This window comes from Cicer arietinum, chromosome 7 (assembly GCF_000331145.2).
Source record: "Cicer arietinum cultivar CDC Frontier isolate Library 1 chromosome 7, Cicar.CDCFrontier_v2.0, whole genome shotgun sequence".
Taxonomy (NCBI): Eukaryota; Viridiplantae; Streptophyta; class Magnoliopsida; order Fabales; family Fabaceae; genus Cicer; species Cicer arietinum.
This window is the reverse complement of record NC_021166.2, coordinates 4,161,013-4,183,493: the sequence shown is the minus strand read 5'-3', so window position 1 is coordinate 4,183,493 and position 22,481 is coordinate 4,161,013. Positions and strand designations below refer to the sequence as shown.

Sequence of the window (22,481 nt, the reverse complement as noted above, 5' to 3'; positions counted from 1 at the left end):
TAAGACGAAAAAAAATATAAATATATATTTGAAAAATACTTATTTAATTAAAAAGAGAAAAAAAAAATGAGTTAAGGTGTAATTTTAAGCCCAAAAATAACCTTAAATCACTTCCTCTTAATCACTGGATGAAGAGTTAAAAATAAAGAAAATTTATGAGAGACAATATCTGAAGCAATAACAATTAAAAAGATATATTTTGGGTCTTAAATGTAGTTAAGTGATTAGTTGTTATAATCAGCACATACTAACTAACTAACATAACCAATTATGTTATTATTAGCTATAAAAGAATTGTCTAATAGAAGTAAGCAAGTTTAGCAATATTAATATTTCACATAATTAGGCACTTTGTTGGGAACAAAGACAAAGGAATATTTTGGGTTGAATGAGAGCGACAGAGACATGATAATCCATAGTAACTAGTTTCGTGCTAACTTGTCAAAAGATTGCCGGGTTTTAAGGGTTGACATTCCTTTTCTTAATCAAATTGCACACACTATTATGTTTTAGTTTTTAACTCAAAAACCATAGAATTTCTTATTCATCTTTACTTTGGCCAAATCATTAATATCCAAAGCGTCTTTGACTAAAATTACATACACCTCTCTTTACCCTATTATTTCACCTATATGAATATATATAAAACCCCGCAAAGAGAGTATTTGTTCCCCTCTTAAGAAGTATACTTTTGTTAGGTATAAAAGGTAGAATAGTACAAATTAAGGAGTGGAATAAAACTGAATTATCACACAAAAATAAAATAATAATAATAATAATAAAGTGAAAAAATTCAAACAAAATAAAAATGAACTAAATACATTGTATTCACATATCTTATCGACATCGTTTACTTATAACTTGATATATGGATGTATATATTTTTAGATGATGTCATGTTGTAGTATCATATCATGTGATGTCTCGTTGTTATAAAATGCACACTCTCATCAATGCATTTAGTTATAATTTGTATATATAACTTTATAATAAACTCTCAGTTATTTGAAAATTTCAAATATTGTGGGCGATACCCAATTAATTAACGGGTTTTAGTTAAAATTAAATTCACTGAGAACATCAAATTTTAATCTTTAGTTGTATTGATATTTGATTAAATTTTAATTATTTCATGATTTTAATTACTGCGGATGCATCCTATAGTTGTAGAAATCAAATATATAAACATGAAGAAGGAAAAAAAAAATCTATACGACTCCTTCATTTGTTTCTTTTTATTTTATTTTGGCAAAGGTTTAAGTATTCTATTTTTATACTCTTTCTATTTAGATTAGAGTTTCCATTTGTACTTATCTCTCTACATATATGGATCTTTTTTCCTATCAAAATGCATCCTCATTTGTCCCTATGGACCGGCTTATAGCTACACACAAGTTCCAAAAGCTTTCTCTTTATTCTATTTTTAGTTAAATATGCATAATGTGTATAACCTAAAAACACTAAACTAATAGTTCAACGTGAAACACTTTATTATATCAACAACAACAAAAATAGTTCAATGTGAAACACTTACGTTTTTCTATATGGAATGAAAATTAGAAGTAGATTCCCCCTTTTCTCTTTTATAGCCAAGTATTTTAAGATAGACATGTGTACATTTCCCACGAGACCAAAACCAAATTTAACTTGTATAATCCAAACAAGACGCCAAAGCATATCTAAAAAGAAAAAAGAACGACCACTATTGTCTTGTCCTTAATTTAGACGCACGCTTGGACATTAATTGGAACTAAATTATTAAGGTTACAAAGCAATAATATAATCCTAAGCATGAATTTGTGTTCCCTAGTCTTTGCCAATTTTATAAAGCATACGTAACTTTGTTGGTTTCAAACTCTATATTTGCAAAAAGTTATGTACATCAAAATAGGCAGTGCTCCCTTCATGATTTACAGGCTCCCTTTTGTATGTCTCATTCCACAAACTCAAAGGGTAGTCTACCCCACCATAACCATAATAATCTATTCCTCCCTATCTATAAGACCTTTAGACAAAACAATGAGAATTAAGAAAATTGTTTGTTGTATTAAATTTTTTAACAATTGTTTTTACATGATTATTCTTGACAAGAGATAATTAGTTAAATTATATTATATTAAAATATATTTATTGTTGATTGCAAAAAATATGTAAATTAATTAGAAGTACGTTAGTAAATAAATAATTAATATAGTTAAAAAATAAAAAAAGATATCACTTATAAAAAGGTACAAAGAAATTTATCAAAATAGTCTTATATTTAGAAACGAATATGTACTAGTCGTTTTTAGATTTATTTATATAAATATTTAAATGAGGATAAAAAATATTTTAAAGAATAAATACATCTTAAAAGTTGTGTCTTTTAATTTTGTTATAATAGCTAGGATCAAGAAAATCTTAAATATTTTTTTATAATAAAGATTGGAGTTGCTATTTTCTTATAAAACTCATATTTATTACCCATTTCGTTTTAACTAATTGATTATCACACTCTAATATTTTTCTTTTTACATTAAATATATAAAGGTGTTATTGACAAATTATTAATCAATGTTTCATAGAACTTATTTCAAAACGACAAGTTAATAGAAACATAAATATTGTACAAAAATGACAAATAGAAAGTAACAGATAAATATTAACTTAATTTTAAAATAATATATATATATATATATATATATATATATGTATGTATATGTGTTTTTAAACAGATATCTTAATTTTTTAAATACTTTTATATTTCATTCTAAATGAGAAATTATACTATTTTGTTTTGGTTTAATCAGTTTTAATCACAAGTAGCACATAGAGTCTGTTTATTTAAGATCCTTTTTATGTACTTTGATTGTTCAAATCAAAATGTATCAAAATTAGAACAAATGCCATTATCTGGTTACCTTTACAAGAGAGATTTCACACCATACGTGTTGTGTTTATTGGTGACCGTGCTTGATATAAGACACGCCACGTGCCCGGTGGCGCAATATCCAAGACACGTGCCTATAACTTATCATTTATCTAGGATCTTTTCAATTTCATTTTAAGGTTGTGTGATCTTTAGACATTATACACACGGTTTTGATTTTGACAAAGAAAGCAAGATGATATTTAGGTAAAGCTCTACAATATGAGAAATAAAATGTGCTTGAGATATAAAATATAAATAAAATGTGCTTGAGATATTAACCATTTAAATCACACAGAGACAATTAGAAAGTCGCACGATATCCAAATTCAACTTATATATCGTATCAATTGCAAGGTTTGATGTCTAGTTGTGATTGGTGCCACAAAGGATGGGAGGTGTCATTGTGTGTATTGTTTTTTGAAATATTAATGGGCTATATCTTCAGTATCAAAGATCAAGATTATGAAGAGATACACCACCTTAACGATAGTAACAATCAAATATGTCGTTTTACTTGGATCCAATCAAATAAGTCATCAAAAACCAACATTATGCCCACAAGCTATCGACATGTAAATATTAAGCAGAAGAGAAAATCAATTGCGCTTTTGAAAATCAATATATTTACTATTATTGTGTTACCATACATAATAGTATTTTAAGGATTTTACTATAATCATGTATACAAATTAGCATTTTTACATATAAAGCAAGAAGATAATTAAACCACATAGAGAGCGAGACCAACACATTTAATTTTTATATTTCCACCGTTCATTACTCTCTCACCTTAAAAAATTATTTATTATTATTTTGAAATAGAAATAAAGGCAAAAATACAAAGATTACAAACACATATCACATGTCTTAATTGATAAGACTTTGTCAATGTAATAGAGATTATAATATTATTATATAGTATAAATTAATGGATATTTTCTTAATTTATCTCTTCTTTTCTATATTTTTTTTTTCAACTTTTAATTTTTTCGTCTCTAGAGATTATGTCAGTAACTAATTATCTATCATTCATGATATTTTTACTCCAAATTTTAAATGATAAATTAGAATTTACAATTTGTTAAAAAAATCATAACAATTGGAAGTTTAGTCTAATATTAATTATTATTAAAAGTAATTTTGTCTTGAAACTTTAGTTATGATACCAACTTGCATTTCGAAACTCTAGAATAATTTATCCTTCTCCCTCTGCCCTTGTCTCTTTCTCTATTGTTAACACATACATTCTCTATGTTTCTCTTTCTTCTGGAATAGTCTTAATTTTACATTGGTAATTCTGTTAATTTTTCATTTTAATTTATTGAATGTAATTTTCATTATTGGAAAGATGAAAGGTCACGAAAGTAGACAACAAAGATGTTGAGGAAAAGATGAAGATTATGACAACACAAGTTGTGATAAGAGAAAGCATGAGAAAGTGATGTATCAAAAATTTCGACAAAATTAACAAGACAATAAGAGTAGAAGAAAGATATCTAGTCCAGATTCAATGGCACTTATTAAGTCCACGTTGTTAAAATGACATTTCATTTGGAATTTCTCCAACTTTCTATTTCTTAGATTCGGTGGCTTCATTTTTATTTTTTGTGTTTAAAGATCATATCCACGAAACTTACAGAGATAGTTGTTTATCGATCTTCAACTTTTTTTTCTTTCTTTCTTGTATACAATTTTGATTCCATTATTAAGGTCAAACAACAATTTTAGTCATTTTATTTTTAATTTCGTAATTTTAGTTTTTTCTTTGATTAGCCATCTAATTTTGAAAGTTTGTTTAATTTAATGAAAATGAACAAGTGAGATGAATTTTTAAGGGTGTTACGATCAAGAGAAATGGATATATTTTTAATAGTTTTAATGTCATATTAATATTCTCTACTTCTCTCCAAATCCCGTCAAAAGAGACAAATGACAAAAACAATTTAAAGAGATATTTTTCGTTCATTTTTCTTTTAAAAATTGAACCAAACACATAAAATTTAAAATATTATATCTCTTCTTATTCATCTACTTTAGTCAACCACACCCTAAAAATCATAATGATGTGTAGTCAAAAGATTATGAGACTTTGAACATATCGACATAAAATGATATTAGATATTATAATACACACGTGGTGCAATACTTATCTGCCAATATTATTAGACTTTAAAAATAGACCAATGACCAATTTTGCTCTTTAGGAAATTTGAAAAGCCTCAATTAAATCCTTAAAAAAATTAAAAATACATTTTAGTACTTAAGAAAAATAAATTGGAACAAATTAGTCATTCGCTCAAAGCTTTTTTTTTTTAAATTAAATGTATTGTGCTGAGTTGAAATTTTATTTGATCTAGGTGTCAAAACCCTGTATACATGCGAAATATTTGGAAAAGGTTAAAATAAAAATTTTGTTGCAAAAAATAAAATGTCCCTGAAAAACTCTAGCGTTATTTCATCTAGAGAAACTACACGTTTAAGATAAAAGTCATTTTGATTCCATAGTGGTATGCGATTCTAAATGTGTGACTTTCATTGTCTTTGTGATTTGTTTCAGAAGCTGCATTTTCTTCTTTATTCTCACATTTTTATTTTTCGCGCTCGCGTTTCTGAAGGTGCGTTATTGTTCTTTCTGCTCGTGTGTTTTGAAGATGCGATTTCATGTAATGTTCATGCGATTTTTGCATTGTTGTTGTTATTATATGTGAATTTTTTATTTGACATTTGCGATTTATAGATATTTTGTTTATCGTTGATAGGATTTTTGGTTCTTACTTTGTCATGTTGTGGTTTATTTTGTTCTTGCTCCATTCTTTGCTTTGTCATGTTGTGATTCTTGATCTGGCTTTAATGTGTTAACAATGAGTTAAAGTTGATATTTTAATTCCCTTATTTTTATGTGGTCCCCATTATTTTATTTTGTTTTATGTTGTTAATTTGTTGAAGTTGACTTTTGTATCTAGTTTGTAGAACTATTGCCTTGTAAAAAAAGTTGTCCTCATTGTGGTCCTTATTGTACAGTGTTGCCCCATATTACCTTGCTTTAATCGTGTTCTTCATTGTGTTCCTAATATGTGCACCAAATATAGTCCTTGCTATTAATAATGTCTCATAATTTTTTTACTCCTTAATTTTTTCAGATAACCAATTATGATGAATTGCATGATAAGATAGTAAAAGTCGTGTCGGAAAATGAATCACACAAATGAAGATAATGACCAAGCTTCATTTGAGGCCAATGGATATGCCTTTAACTTTGAGGAGATGAAAACTCCATAATCTACAAACGATGAGAGGAGATCAATGCATGTGTTCCCCTTGTTTAATCCAACTTTTATGTTTGGTGAAATTACTCTAGAAATTGGGATTAAATTTACTAGATTGATTGATTTTAAGAACGCTGTTAAAGACTACAACATTGCCCTTGGAAGACAATTTAAGTGAAATAAGAATAATACTGAACGTGTTAGGGCTATTTGCAAAGCTGATGATTGATCAGGGTTGCACTTTGTTCATTGAATAATGTGTCTAACACCTATAAAATAAATACATTTGTGTTAGAACATACATGTTCCAGAGTGTTTAAGAACAAATAAGCTAATATATGGTGAGTTGCAAAGAAATTGGAGCAAACTTTGATGATACAATATGACCTTAAAAGGACACAACATTTGACATAATGAAAAAGGGTTTTGGTGTGCATCAAAATCAGCAAAGAAAGCAGTATAAGGTTGTGAAAAAAATCAATATAGAAGGACTTAGGACTACTTCAATGAGTTGTTGAGAAACAACCCTAAATCAACTGCAAAGATGAACGTATCCACATGGTGGGATCCCTTCCATTGTTTGAAAGATTTGTATATTTTGGTTGGATGCATGCAAGATAGATTTTAAAGTTGGGTGTAGACATTTCATAGAGTTTGATGGGTGTTTTTTGAAAGAATATCATGGGGGACAACTCTTATTAGCAATTGGCCAAGATGCAAATAATCAATTTTGTGTTATTGCGTATGATGTGGTAGATGCTGAGACAAAAGAGAATTGGTAGTGGTTTTTAACTCTATTAGAAAGTGATATAGGAGACCATGTCATATACGGGTGAAACTTCATATCAGATCAACATAAGATAAATTGATGTTGCATGAAAATGCATGTGAACTGTGTTTTAACTAGTTATTTTTTGTAAAAAAGTTTATTAGGCATATTTAACATAATATCATTGTGTTGTCTTTACAGAGGTTATTACTTGTATTGAAGGAAGTTATGCCACATGCTCGACATATAAATTGTGTGTTGCATATTTGGAAGAATTTTATCAAGTAATGGAAGGACAAGGAATTATGTGGCAATGTTAAAAAAACATTAATGAAGCAGAGTTTAAAGCACACATCGAGAGATTGAAAATACTAAATGAACGAGCATGGAGTTACTTAAACAACATTAACCCTACAACATGGATGAATGCCTATTACTGTCATTATCCTAGGTGGGTAACATCACCAACGACTTATGTGAAGTCTAAAAATAGCAAGATTGTCAAGTACAGAGAGACCTATTTTAACAATGTTAGAAGAGTTGAGGTGTTATTTGATGAGGATGATGTCATCCCATAAAAGAGTCTTAGCAATATGCAAAGGGATACTAACACCATTTCAACAAAAATGAATTAAAGGTAGAGAGCAATAAGTGGACACCTACCTCGACATGTGAAGATGGTTAATTTGAGGTTCACAAACACAAGTCATCAGTTGAAGTCAACATAAAATTATGTACTTGCACTTGTCAGTTGTGGCAGCTGACAGACATGCCTTGTGAACATGTTATTGCAGCTCTAGCATATTTGAACGAGAGGTCCAAGAATCATGTGCATAAGTGGCTGATAGTGGATGCATTGAATGCTACTTATGAGTACTACATTTAAAATCTCAACAACCAAGATTATTGGATTATCACCGACCACCCAAAACCAAAACACCAAAATTAAAAAGGCCGATTGGGAAGACCAAAGAAGCATATGAGAAAAGACTTTGTATCAGAAGATATGTATGGCAATCAACAACACAAAATTAAAAAGAGATACAAAATAACTTGTCCAAAGTGAGGAGAAACTGAACATTATGAAAACACCTGCAAAAAGAGACCTGCCAAGATGAATAGAGTCAACAAAGCAACTAATCATGTAATCAAGATACCACCATTTACATAGATGTGTCATTTCAACTATCAAAGTATGATTCACATATATTTTGTTTTGGACACTTTTGGATATTTTGTTTTGGTACGTATTGGTACACAAATATTTGGTTTTGGTATATGTTGGTACTTGTTTTTATTTTTATTTTTATATATTGTGTTTTAGATTATTTTGATATCGTTGTGGTTTAATTTTGATATTATTGACGTTGTTTTTTTAAATTATATTATGATTTAGTGGATTTTCTGTTAGAGAGATTAAATTGTTCATTTAATTATTGTGAGAGACTTAATTATCTATTTTTAATTATTGTCAAGGATATAATTGTTCCTTTAAAAAAAAATTATATCTGGGATAATCAAATTGATTAATTATCAGACATGTCAACAAAAAAAAAAAACAATTTTCTAATTATAGTTCACATAAAGATTAATTTAATCTAATTTATTTATTTTAAAGACTAAAAAGTATTTTTATTTTATTTTTAAATTAAATTGAATCTCTTAAAAATTTTCAGAGACTAAAATAGATATTTACTCTTAAAAATACTTTAAAAAAGTGACATAGATGGATTAAACCACACCAAGCAATAACAACTAAGGCATTTTAACTACAAGGCCAACTTAATCTTATGTCTTTTTTTTTTAAATCTAAAAACCACTTATAGGATTTGATAAATAATAATATTTCGATAATAGTTAATTAACAAACAGTCAAACATTTTAAAATCACAAGAGATCTATATTTTTACTTAAAATTTTAATGCATTAAATATATAAATTATTATTTTCTATATATATAGTGTTTAATTTATTTATAATTGAACTAGTACTCCACGATTCAAAGTTGAACCCAAATAACAATTCTCTCAAAACCTACTAACATGATTTTTATGGTATACAATAGAGTCAACGACGTTTAAACCTAAGAACTTGTACATACTACCAAAATTTATCACCCCTAGACAAAGTTTAGCTGCTATATGTTAACATGATTTTATCACGAGTGTGAATGACTATGTTTATTAAGCTTGTTTATCTTACAATTTTGTTTAACATATTTTAATCAACTACATAATATTTAATCTAATAATATAATATTTATCTATTAAATTTGAATAATATATATTTTCTAAAGAGGAGGGACAAAGAAAAATAATATAGATGAACTATTTATTATTTAAACGAGGAACAAATATAAATTAACTACTTATTAGGACTATTTATTAATTACTTTTTTATTTTAATAGTATAATGTCTAAATGATAAATAGTGAAAGACTATCATTTCATTGTTTGTAAGTATTATATTAGTTTTTATTAGTAATTCGTTGTTATTAAAAACATTAGTAATAATTGATAAATAGTCCTAAAAAAAAAGTAATTAATAATAATTAGTAATTGATTTTCGTAAGAAAAGAAAATTTAATAAGATGACAAGAACCAGTGCAGGGGTGATTTTGGAAACGAAAAGAAAGAGGAAAAAGAAGGAAGTAAACGCGAAGGCTGTGTTGTGTAGTGTTCCTCCACCATCTTCAAAGCGATGAGTTCCGCCGGTAACAGCTTGCGAACTTTTTTTTTTTTTTTACTTTCTCATTCAACCATTTCTTTCTTCTTCCGTCTCCGCTTTCTCTTTAACCGTTACGATCTCCGTTGCAACGTTGTTGAATCTGAAACAGAATAATTCTATTTAGGTTTATCTTATTTATTTATTTTTTAAAATTATTGTTTGCTTTAAGTCTCTTCCTAGTGGTTACACTGAAACTCTATAGATTCTAAACACAAACCCTAAATCGCAATAATGTTTCACCTCTTATACAATTATTATTATATTATTATAACGTTTGATTTCATGGTGCTTCTTGCTTTTCTTCTTTGTATTTTTATTTAGCTATATGCATTTCCCCTCTTACTTGAAACTTCTTCATTTTGATTTTTGCCTAAGGGTAAATAGCATTTCATTAATTCTTTATGGGACTGGAGTTATTGTTTTCCAAGTCCTACATATTGAAAATTTGAACTGTGTGAATTTTTGTATTCAAGCATATACTAATATTTACCTGTGAAAATCTGTGATTATATGCTTCAAGAAGCATTTCTAGCTATGAAACACTGATATAGACACTATACATGTACACGTAATCACCATTAATAATGTAAGAAAATGGAAGTGATCAAATGTAATCACATGTGTCTTAATCCTATGTGTTGTGTCAAAGACTGACACTTGTTGGAAACTAGACACGCCTTTAATCCGAGGTATCGGTGTTACATAGTTTTTTTTATGATGGCTACCTTTCTGCTATATTTTTTCTTTGTAAAGTAATAGTTCTATCATATAGATTATCCAAAAAAAGTTATTTTGTGGATATAAGATGGAGTTGCTATGGAGTACGATTTAGGTTTATTGTTTCAGATACATTCAATGGGATTTCTGCACAATCTGTCAAAGAGTCTGTTCCAGGAGCAAGCCTGGAAGCAAAACAGGATGTTACTGGTGAGGTTTTGGTTTCATTCTGCATGTTAAGACAACTATGAGTCTATGTCTATGTCTATTTTGGAGATTTATGGCAATCGTTGCTAATAAACTTGCTCATATTCTACTGTCTTGCTAGAAGTAAAAGCTCAAGTTGATGCCATGTGGGAACAAATGAATAAAGGAGTATCTAATAAAGTTATCAGCAGTTTTACAAGCAAGCCTAAATCTACTGCAAAAAGTACTCCAAAGAAGAAGACATCTTCTGTAATACCTTGCCGTTGCTTGTTTTAATAGGCATTGTTCTATTAACAATTATTAGTTTGAGTTTAATTTCCTTCAACTCAATAACTTTGAACACAGAACTGGATGTCTTATCTGGGGATGGCACCAAAGGCAACTGAATCTCTCGGGCAATGTGCACCTAAGAATGAACCTGGTTTGCTGCAAAACAGTACAAGCGATGAAGCCAAGAAGATTGCTGCTGCTGCTCTTGCAGCAGTGAAAGATGATGCTGCTGCTTCTGCCTCAAGCAGGGGGAAACTCGTGGTAAGTACATTGCTATCCAGTGCCCCTATTTTTTGGTCAGATGCTAATCTAACAGAAGTGGGAAAAGTTTGTGCAATTAGCCATAAGCGAGAGGAAAATATATATAAAAAAAGTAAAGACGGTGAATTGAAGTTTGTTTTTCTTTTTACTTTTCAAATTCAATGTGAAGGCAAGCAGAATTATATCGAAGAAGGCTGTGGCATAGGACTGTCTTAGCTTGTTTGTTGCAGTTCCAATATTTGATTTACTAGGGTTGCCTATTGATGACCCCAACCAATTTGAGCATACCATACAGTGAACAGTTTTGCATTTAAAAATCTGAAATGGTTTTGTTTTCCAACTTGGTTGATGACTGACCATTATGCCCTGCATCTACATTGCATAATTTGCATTTGAGTGTGAATGTTTGCTTATTTGTTTCTTCGTTATCAGATTACTGAGGTTCGAGACTTTGCTGGTCAAGAAATTGAATATAAAAAGCTCGTAGATTCTGATTCAAAGGAGGCAATTGAAAGAGCCAAAGCTCCTGCACCTTCTGCTGTGGATGCTGTCCTTGAACAAATCAAGAAGAAAGCAAAGCTCAGTGTACTTGATAAGACCAAAAAGGACTGGGGAGAATTTAAGGAAGAAAATAAGGGAATGGAAAATGAGCTAGATGCTTACAAGAAGAGTTCAAACCAGTATTTGGATAGGGTTTCATTCTTACAGCGAGCTGACTATCGTGAATTTGAGCGAGAGAGAGATGCCCGTCTAGCTTTGCAATCCAGGAAGCGACCAGATGTGCAAGAGGATCCTGTATGACTGAAGGAAGTTGAAGTATGGAGTTGCTACCTTTGGCGAATTATTTATTGTTTTGTCATGAGTTGATTATCTAGGTATTCCTGGAAATGTCTTGGCCACTCAAGATGAAAATGATGTTTGTTTGATTAAATGAGTGGGTGATGATGCATTTCGAGGTTCAAGATTTAGAATGCGTTCAAATGATGCAGTGCTTGATGTGGATGAGAAAAACATGGGACTAAAATACACAGTTGTAAATTTTAGAGTGACATTAGTACATTAAATTCCATGAAGAGAGCCTCAAAGAACATGTCCATTCACAACTCACTTGAGTTACTAGTCTACAAGAATCATTTTGTCTGTCCAATTTTCGTTCTTTTAAATTCCTCTGTAGTATTACCGAGACACAATTTTCTTGCTAATAATAAATGCTCAATTTATTCTCTGGTTTCAAACCAGAAGAGATGGATGAATATACTGATCGTCTACTTTTGCTATCCTAGATTTTCAAAGCAATTGTTCGGTGACATTCACTGTGCAACTGCAGCAAGACAGGTAGTTGAGTCTTTTGACTAAATGAATTCATGGCAGCTACCCTGCCCTCATGTTTTGATATGCTAACCCTCGTTTAAAATATCTTGTAATAATACTTGAAATATCCCTTTTTGATATGTAATTATGAGTTTCGGTTGTAGCATTAAGAACAAAAAGCTTGAATGAATTGAAAATACTAGGCTCAATACATTAAACTAATGAGACTATCATCTTAAGGAACAAAAACTTATTACTTATTATGGAGTAAGATCTTAGACTCGGAAGGGTTGAATGAGTTCAAGAAGGTGAAATTGGCAACAAATTAACTTCAGCTTTGGCTAAGTTTATGCTCACTAATTTGGACTGTTCTATTGCCACTGAACCCTGGTTAGATTCCAACACATTCGGTTTATAATTTTAGCAATCAATCATTTTCCCTTATCCTTATCAACACATTAAGTTAATAACAAAAACTATTATACAAGAAAAAAGTTCGCAACACACTTTTCAACATTCTTCTATTGATTCAAAAAAATCAAATAGGCTGCACCAAATTTATGAGACAACATAGAATAGTGTTGTTAGTGTTACACACAAATCCATGGTGTTACATCATCAAATGGAGAGCCCAATACAATGCTGATATTACACATATACACAACAAATTATGAATATACTACACTAGAATATAAAAAACATTAATTCTCTAATCAACTGAAGGTACTTACTTTACCATTTAAACTAAATTGTTCAATGTAAAAAAGCTTAATCCATACTCTAGGTGTTGCAGATTTTTTAAGCAACCGTTCCTTTTGTCTTTCTTGTTTGACCGAGATGGGTAAAATTAAAATCAGAATTTGGTAAACTTCTTAGACTATAGTGTTATGATTTTGACCTAAAACTGGTTATAGGCCAACTTGCTACACAATAGAATTACCGATCCTAAGGTCTAACTTAAGTTACAACCAAATAGTCTGGTCTGCATCCAATATTGACCTCAAAGCTCACCCGATCTTTTAACCGAGCTGTTTATGGATAAACTCTATCCAGAAGGAGACTTCAACCTAACTAACTTAGCATTATGAAGGTATGTGTGCTAAAAGTCTATCCTGTAATTCAAATAGCTTGTAACAAATTCTATCTTTTAACCTATATTCAATACATGAGCAACACACAAATCACAAGACCTCTAATCTAATCAAGATTCTTCAAATACACAGATTGTGGCAACTATCACATTGGTGACTTTGCCATTGGAGTGCCTTCCGGGATATACATATTATTGAAGCTATGGATGAGCTTTCTCATCCAGTCAGCAAGACCCCTCCCTTGTGTAACGGGTAAGAACACTTGTCTCATCAAAGTGGAAATGGCTTTCACGCAGAAATTGATTCTTCAGTGAAAAACTAAGTGTACTCATATGAGACTCACCGTCAACTTATGCAAAGCAAAGAAGAACATAAATAAATATGGATCACTCAAAAGTGTTGGTCAGAACTCAGATGCGTGAGATTGAATTGGTTTTCAACCAACAGTCAGAATTACAAGATAGCTCCTGAGAGGAGATAAATATTATTCAGCAAAGATTAGAACAACACGATCATTCCTCTTATTATGCACAGGCATAGATTTAAAGAAATAGCTAATTTGTATATGAAAAACTTGAATCTAAATTTAACACACAGTATCTTCTCCAAGTCATCGTAAAATCCTTGGACAAAAATGAAAACAAGAGAATAAAGAAACAACCAGCTCTTCAAATGTGAATGGGCTTGTCATAAGTGGCCATCGCGGCTTCTTTAATAGCCTCGCTCATTGTTGGATGTGCATGGCACACACGAGCTATGTCCTCACTTGATGCATCATACTGCAATGCTATGGCTGCTTCATGAATGAGTTCTCCAGCATTGGGTGCCATAATATGCACTCCCAATATTTTGTCTGTCTCCTTCTCAGCCAATATCTTGACCAGTCCTTCAGCATTATCAATTGCCTTAGCCCTGCTATTAGCCATGAAAGGGAACTTTCCGACACGGTACTCAACTCCGAGTGCCTTAACCTGCTCCTCTGTCTTCCCTACAGATGCAACCTCAGGGTTTGTATAGACAACACCTGGTACTTTGTCATAGTCCACATGGCCAACCTTACCAGCTAAGTACTCAACACAAGCAACACCATCTTCTTCTGCCTTGTGTGCCAACATTGGACCTGGAATCACATCACCAATTGCATAGACACCAGAGACATTTGTGGCAAATCTTTCATTTACCAAAATGCGTCCTATCTTGTCGGTTTCAACTCCTATCTTGTCCAAATTAAGTCCAGAAGTGAATGGAGTTCTACCAGCGGATACAAGGACAACATCCGCTTCGATTGTGGTCTGTTCACCACCAGCTGCTGGTTCAACAGTTAGCTTCACACCATCACCAGAAGTATCAACTCCAACCACCTTGGTCTTCAGCTTGAACTTCATGCCTTGCTTTTCAAGAGAACGCTGAAACTGCTTCCGGATTTCGCCATCCATGGTTGGAACAATCTCCGATGCAAACTCAACAACAGTTACCTCAGAGCCAATTCGGCCCCATACTGAGCCCATTTCTAGCCCAATGTAACCTGCACCAATAACTACAAGCCTCTTGGGGATTTCAGTCAATGCAAGAGCCCCCGTCGATGATACAATTTTCTTCTCGTCAATAGTGACGCCAGGTAGAGATTTGACATCTGAACCAGTGGCAATAATGATATGCTTGCCCTTCACAACAGTATTTTCACCTTCAATAGTCTCTACAGAGATCTCAGATGGTGAAAGAAATTTTCCGTAACCTTTGACATAGTTTACCTTATTTTTCTTAAATAGGCCTTCAATACCCCGGGTAAGATTAGAAACAGCTTTATCTTTTTGGGCCATCATGGCAGACAAATCAATCTCCACATTTGAAACCTTGACCCCATGGTTGGCAAATGAATGTATAGCCTCATGGTACATGTGGGAAGAATGCAAAAGTGCCTGAAATGTGAAGAAACCCCAAATGAGTACAAGGATTAAAGAGAATATATATATGATATCTACATGCCTTTTCAAACTATAAACCTGTTTGGATTGAGTTGTGTGAACTTATCTAATGACATTAGTACTAGTGAGGCTGTTAGGAAGACCTTATGAAAACAATTTACACATGTCCATAAGATGTTTTAAGCTTATTTCCATAAGTTCTCCAAGATATCTTATGAAAACAACTTAAGGACCTGTTTGCATTGGCTTATTTGAGCTTACCTACTGGAATAAGTACTAGTGAAACTGTTTAATAGAATTTATGGAAACAGTTCATGACATGTTCAGAGGCTGTTTTCAACCAATTTCCATAGCTTTTAAGGATAGTTATGAAAATAGCTTATATTAAATAATGAAAATTGTTTGACTTTATTTACTATCTTTTACCATAGAAATAACTTATGCATAAGCACTTATGCTACAGGTGCTGAATTAAGCTGTTCATCCAAAACAGGGCCTTATAGCTTATATGAAAACAATTTGACAATATTCCAATTTTTGTTTTGAAATAGCTTATTTGTAACCACTTATATTATGATAAGAGTTTCCGCTACAAGTGTTTAATTAAGTTTTATCCAAACAGTCCCATAATACCTGGAGCACAACAACAACAACATTAACCAAAACATTTTTCCACTAAGTGGAGTAACTAAATGGATCAAACAAAGTCATTGTGTTATGTCAAACAACAATTATTTGGAAAAGCCATATAACCTTCACCTCAGATTCCAAAAACCGAAAACGCCACTTCCCTTAACGTAACCATAATAATCTCAAAGCAACAAAAGTCAAACATATAATTTACAATTTCAGTGTATTTTTTGCTCATCTCTTTAGAAAAAAAATCACCAGACATAAATGAGAAGAATCTAAACGAACTAGTAGAAATTTGAATCGAAATCGAAATCGAGAAAGAGAAGAAATAAGAGGAATGAATAATGAACCTTGGAAGGGATGCATCCAACGTTAAGACAAGTTCCACCGAGGGTACCACGCTTCTCGATACAAGTGGTTTTGAAACCGAGCTGTGAAGCTTTAATGGCGGCGACGTAACCGCCGGGACCACCACCGAGGATAACGACATCATTTTCATCAGATCCGGAAGCGAAACCTCTTGTTGACCTAAGAGAAAAAGTGTACCTAATAAGATTTTCCGATGAAAAGAGAACGGAACCCTTTCGACGAGCCAAGTTAGCCAAACCCATTTTTGTATTGTATTGGATCAGTTCACCACCCAAACGCCACTCTCTTTCTCTTTCTCAGACCTAACGCAGACAATTATTATAACCAATTCTCTTTACTTTAATATTTATAAATAATATTAGTAATTAATTACTGTTCGATTTATGTCATTCATTTCGTTATTACAGCCCTTGGATGATGCCTTTGTGGCCCTCCATTACCGGGGAATTTCCGAATATATATTTCTTCTCTTTTTTTTAATCAATTTTTTTTTTTTTTTCCATTCAATCCTCGCATCGCATGCAAATTCAGCCTTTACTTTGTTGCTTGGACTTGGACCGTTCATGTTTTTTTTAATGATAATGTTTGTTTATTTTATTCTCTATTAGCTGTGGGCTGTGGCCATGCTTTTAGTACCAAATACTAATTTGATTGGAGTCGAGGTGGACTCAAATCCATTGTTTTTTATTAAAAAAAAAATTAAAATATTATTTGCGATCCTTAATTTAATTTTAGAATGTTTTAGTCTCTTAAATTATTTTTTTGGGTCAGTTATTTATTTTAATTGTAAGTGATAATTTGATTTTTTATGTTTTAAAATATTAACAATATTTTTTATTTATTTACAAATATTCAAAAAATTCATCAAAATTTTCAAACAAAACTCATAAAATTAATTATCATCTTCAATATATTGCAAATTGAAATATTCAAATAAACTCATATTTTCATCTTCAACAACACCAAATTCATTGAATAAAGAATAAAAATATGAGTTTATTTAAAGATTTCAGTCATGAATTTGATGAAATTTGTATTATATTGAAAATAATAATTAATTTTATTAGTTTAAAGTTTTTTTTTTTACAGAAAAACTAAAGTTTTTTAAAATGCTAAAATGAGAATATTATTGTTAAATTAATCATGGGTTACAATATTCTACATTCATATTTTAAGATCAACATGAAAATAAACAATGTTAGACCAAATTAGGTTTTTTTTTCATATATGATTCATAGTCAATAAAAATACAAGATCTGCAATTTTTAATTTCATCAATCTTTTCAAAAAAATAAAAAATTTATTGTTGTTGTTTATATTAATTATAAATATTCTCCCACCAAACTGATTTCAATCACGAAGGTTAAGATGATATTGAATTTGATGATCACCTTCATAAACTCCTTTCTCATAATATGATATAAACTAAACAAATTATTCTCAAATGTTTCAATAAATAAGTAAACTGCAAATTTAAAACAAACTTAAAGAGGAACCAAGACAATAAAGGAAATACATCTCACTCAAATAACGAAGTTATAAAACAAAACGATATATTTTTTAAATATATGAAAATAATTTATTTAAATATATATATATATATATATATAGAGAGAGAGAGAGAGAAAAATTAATTAAAAAATAATTTTAAACTAAAAAAATAACTTTAAACCACTTTTTTTAAATGAGTAAAGAAGAAAAAGGGGTTAAGGTTCATGTTTGCTAAATTAGAACTATTTGTTCCAATCCATTGTTTGATGACTCGTGACTATAATATAAATTAATTGTATCACTTTATTATATTATATTTTTCTAATAGAATTTTTGTCCAAAGATAAGGTTGGGTTAAAAACTTTATTATTATATTCTCAATTTATTATGTTACATTTCTCTAGAAACAAAAATGATAAAGATAGTCAAATTTCGACATTTACTTTTAAAAAAATAATTTAAAATCTATTAAAATATCAAATATTTAAAATAAGAAAAAAAATATTGATATTATCAATACAAAAATTAAAAATTCATCAACAAATTAAAACATTAACTAAAAATAGAGTAATAAAAATTATATTGCATTAAAAAGTTTATTGAAATAAAAAAAAATTTGGATAAAATATTTGAAAATAATAAAAACTAACTTTAATATGTTATCTAGGGGATTTCGTGCAACTCAATCATTTACTTATTATTTGTATAAAACACAAAATATGGTAAGAGTTTATCATAAATTTATTTTATCTTATATTTATATAACTCTCTTATTTTATTTGCCTCTCCTCTTCTCAAACAAACCTTGAAGTTATTTGCAACTTACCAAAAGGCATTAATATATCAAATCCAACTTGAATAATTAATGCTACCTTCGTTTAATACTCAGAGTTGTAGGTTGGAAGTTTTTATTTTCTAAACACAAGGCTATACGTGATCATTTCTTTAAAGAAAATGTTAACAGGTATTTTTCAATATTTATTAAGAAATAAAAAAAGGGTAAAAAATCTCACTTTTTATAATTTCAGTTTATAAATTATACAATTTTTGTAACATTTGTCGGGGATAAAATTGATTTGTATCACTCCTTATGTGCTCGGACTAATGGCAAACCCGTAAACATAATTTTTTCTTATAAATGCTAACGTTTATTTCCTCCGATTAGTGCTATAAGCAAAAAAACTGACATAAAGTATTAGTCATTACTATAAACAAAAATTAATTACTTTTAACTCATTTAATTTGATGCTAATAATTGTTAAAAATATTGAATATCAGTAATTAAGTATTTGACATTTAAATAGATAATTTAATAAATATAGATTATATTTTATATGAAATTTAGAAATTAATTACACTTAACTAATTTTTATGTGAAATTGATTATTTTTGTTTATAATAATGACTAAAGAGGACTAAAGATAGAATTTTGTATTTAAAAATTGTGCATTTTATTTTTCTCAAAAATTATAAATTCAATTTGTGTATGATATAATTAATATTTATGACTTTTTTTAATCAAATATACACGTTAGCATGACTTTTATTTTATGATTCAAATGGACTAGACTCAGCGCACTATGTGAGTTGAAAGTGCAACAGCCTATTGTCCCTCCACAAGAGCAGGATCGAGAATAAGACAAAAAGGTGGCATGAAATGTTGCTAACTTATGAGCAACATTAAGCTATGCTAACGAGCTTCGATTCAGTAAACAAGGATCGGCTTATGGCGGCGATTAATAGAATTGAGAACAACATGAAGAAAATGAGTAAGACCATCAACAAGCAAAACACCTAGCTTCTAAGATAACCAGCAATTTTCCCTAGTCATTTGTTTACAATTTCTAAGATAGCGTAATAACGGCCTTACGTATCTTACCAAGCCTTCAATGTTTGATTGGACAACAGCAACTCACTGGCTCAACACCAAAAGACAAAATAGTGGAAAATCTTCAATTGAATTCAGTGTTTATTAGACTCACGGAATTAAAAAACGCAGAACATAACAAAGTAAAACTTATCACACACGATAAGTGATCAAGCCTTTTATAATGGAAAAGGTTGATATTGTCCCATGTCATAGGCCTAAAGAGATAAGATGGGCCAGGTATTTCCATGATACTTTGAGTGATCCAAGAACATTGAACAAGATCCAAAGTTCAAAATTTGACCCCCAAAAAGGTTAAAAATAAGAAGAAAAAAAATCTAAATTGTGCTCAACCATCCGGTGCCTCAAATAAATGCCACTGAAATAAGGATAAAAATTGATAAGAGCATTGAACTTTGGTGGCATGCACACCAAGAATACTGCTTACAAGTCTTAACGTTTGTATTTATAGAATCAACAATCAACAATGTGAGATCAAAACCACCTTGATGAGGATTATATCTACTCCGCCAAAATTTAGCTACAACTGTCTCTAAAAATACCAACATAACTCAGATACATCCCTCAAATTAAATAGGTCTAAACCTCTCTACATCTCACCAAATACAGTATACCTTTCTATCCCTACAAAACTGCCGACTGTTTTTCTAGATCACTGAAACAGCCTAAAAAAACAGATTAATCTTTAATGAAAGAAACATTTGTAAATCACAAAAGTTGCATTTACAGTCAATTTCCCTCTATCAGGCTCTTCAATCTATTTCGAGCCTCTTCAGAAATACTGCAAGCTTTGAATCTTCTCCTTTGGGGCGGACATGATTCGGCAATGCTTTCAATGGGTGACAGGCATATAACAATCACAGTGAGGTTATCTGATGTATTTAGGCGCAGTGCCTCCTTTACTAGCTCTCTGGCACTTTGATGTGGGTCGCTGTGCCTTCTTAATCCACGGCGAACAAGACTGACTGCAACTTGGCTAGATATTACATCCCAAATCCCATCACACGCAATGATCAAGAACTCATCCTCTTCTGTCAATGTAACCAGTTGAACATCTGGCTCAGCAATAAGAGGAGATGCAGCACCAAGTGGAAATTTTAAGTCCCAATCCCCAAGAGCACGGGTTACCGAGAGATAACCATTGAGATATCCGTCATCAATGAAACCACCTAACTCCTCCACTCTCCTTCGTTCAGGTAAATAACTTGGCCTGTGATCTTGAGACATCTCAACAGCTGCACCTCTCCTGCAAAGAACTGCACGACAGTCACCAGCATTAGCAACAAGCAAATGCCTTCCAAGTACAAGGGCAGTCAGTGCCGTAGTCCCACATGAGCTACTAACACTTTGTTCATCAGCCAAGGCAAGATCCGCCCGTATAAAAGCTCTCCGATGAGAATCCTCCAACTTCTCTAGAAATAATGTATTAGTATCATCATCATATGATTGCAGCATATCAGCATCTTCAAAAAATAATCTCATAGCATTCCTCTTAACATAGGCAGCAGCATCAGGCCCTCCATGCCCATCAAAAACTGCATAAAACGCACTCGGTATTGGGTACTTAAACACAAATCCAAGGTGGCAAGCTAGATCATCTATCTGAATGTGTTCATCATCCATAGATCCCCGCGGCCCTATTTCAGCATAGCTGCCAGAACGCACATTCGGGATAAACATTTTTGCAGGGGTCTCCATCATGGAATCTTTAATGATCTCAGAGCAACTCACAGCCTAATACACAAAAACTGGCAGTCAGCACAGCACTAAGAAAAAGTGGTTGAAATAACAAATTCACTAATATTGTAACGCGAAGTTGTAATAACGAATCAACTAAAATTGTAACAAGCTATTTCAACTGAGATTGAAGGCAATAAATGAATAGCAAAACCTAGGTTAAAGGAAAAGAACTACTAAAACATTCAATTCCGAATTCTACTTCCAAAATTCAGGTTCAACAAACATCACACGAGTATTGAATCTTCTCCACAATTATAAACATACAAAAATCTTAAGTCTGATTCAAAATTAAAACTAAACTATGGAAAATTTACAGCTAAATCAATTAACACAGAATCACCCAAAAAAAGTCGACCAATTTAAGATTAAACTTCAATTTATAACCTAAAAGGGTAAAGGAAAACCAATTCTCTAATTAAACAAAACAAGAGTATGAATTTCAATACAAACCCAAAAGTGAAAAATGGAAAAGAAAGAAAAACATAGATATTGAATTGAAACAGAATGAGAGAAAACCCTTACATGGGCAAAGATTGGGACAGAAGGAGTAGGAGAGGTGGGTGAAACCTCAACTTTGACGATGTGTTCTTGTGCTACACAAAGGTGATACTTCACATCCAACATGGAAATACTCTGTTGACATATAATTTCCGCTTCCGGTACCATCTTCAAACGTCGTTTTACAAATTCTGTAGAAGAATAATAGTAGCTAGGGTTTCTAATTGGGAAATTGAATTTGAGTCGTTGAAATTTGGGGGTGAATTATTTGGAAATGAAGAAAACGAAGGGTAATAGTAAGAAATTAGGGTTTCTCTCTTTCTGTTTGGTGTGATTTCTTGTTCGACGTACTTAAAGCAAGAGGTGTTACAACTGAACGCGCTTCTTGTGTCTAAACTTAGTTACGG

General features: G+C 31.1%; 3 protein-coding genes across 4 annotated transcripts; 1 reads left to right on the top strand and 2 right to left on the bottom strand.

Annotated features, from left to right (window-relative positions):
* The first annotated feature begins 9,504 nt into the window (after positions 1–9,504).
* On the top strand, positions 9,505–12,383 carry LOC101490208 (uncharacterized). Of its 2 annotated transcripts, none has more exons than XM_004508050.4 (5): positions 9,505–9,659; positions 10,520–10,600; positions 10,722–10,846; positions 10,943–11,128; positions 11,561–12,383. In XM_004508050.4, the coding sequence occupies exons 1-5, from the start codon at positions 9,647–9,649 to the stop codon at positions 11,927–11,929; spliced, it is 774 nt and encodes a 257-aa protein (XP_004508107.1). In that variant the 5' UTR covers positions 9,505–9,646; the 3' UTR covers positions 11,930–12,383. The 2 variants fall into 2 exon arrangements, with proteins under 2 accessions (XP_004508107.1, XP_004508106.1); XM_004508049.4 differs by having other exon boundaries at positions 10,719–10,846.
* A 1,546-nt stretch (positions 12,384–13,929) lies between these two features.
* Positions 13,930–16,789, bottom strand: LOC101489871 (dihydrolipoyl dehydrogenase, mitochondrial). The gene is made up of 2 exons (XM_004508048.4): positions 16,439–16,789; positions 13,930–15,449 (listed from the first exon to the last, which is right to left on the bottom strand). Exons 1-2 carry the CDS (start codon positions 16,697–16,699, stop codon positions 14,199–14,201), a joined length of 1,512 nt encoding a protein of 503 aa, XP_004508105.1. The 5' UTR covers positions 16,700–16,789; the 3' UTR covers positions 13,930–14,198.
* Positions 16,790–20,200: 3,411 nt separating this feature from the next.
* LOC101489551 (probable protein phosphatase 2C 13) lies at positions 20,201–22,449 on the bottom strand. The gene is made up of 2 exons (XM_004508047.4): positions 22,099–22,449; positions 20,201–21,570 (listed from the first exon to the last, which is right to left on the bottom strand). Exons 1-2 carry the CDS (start codon positions 22,240–22,242, stop codon positions 20,566–20,568), a joined length of 1,149 nt encoding a protein of 382 aa, XP_004508104.1. The 5' UTR covers positions 22,243–22,449; the 3' UTR covers positions 20,201–20,565.
* Between the last annotated feature and the right edge of the window lie 32 nt (positions 22,450–22,481).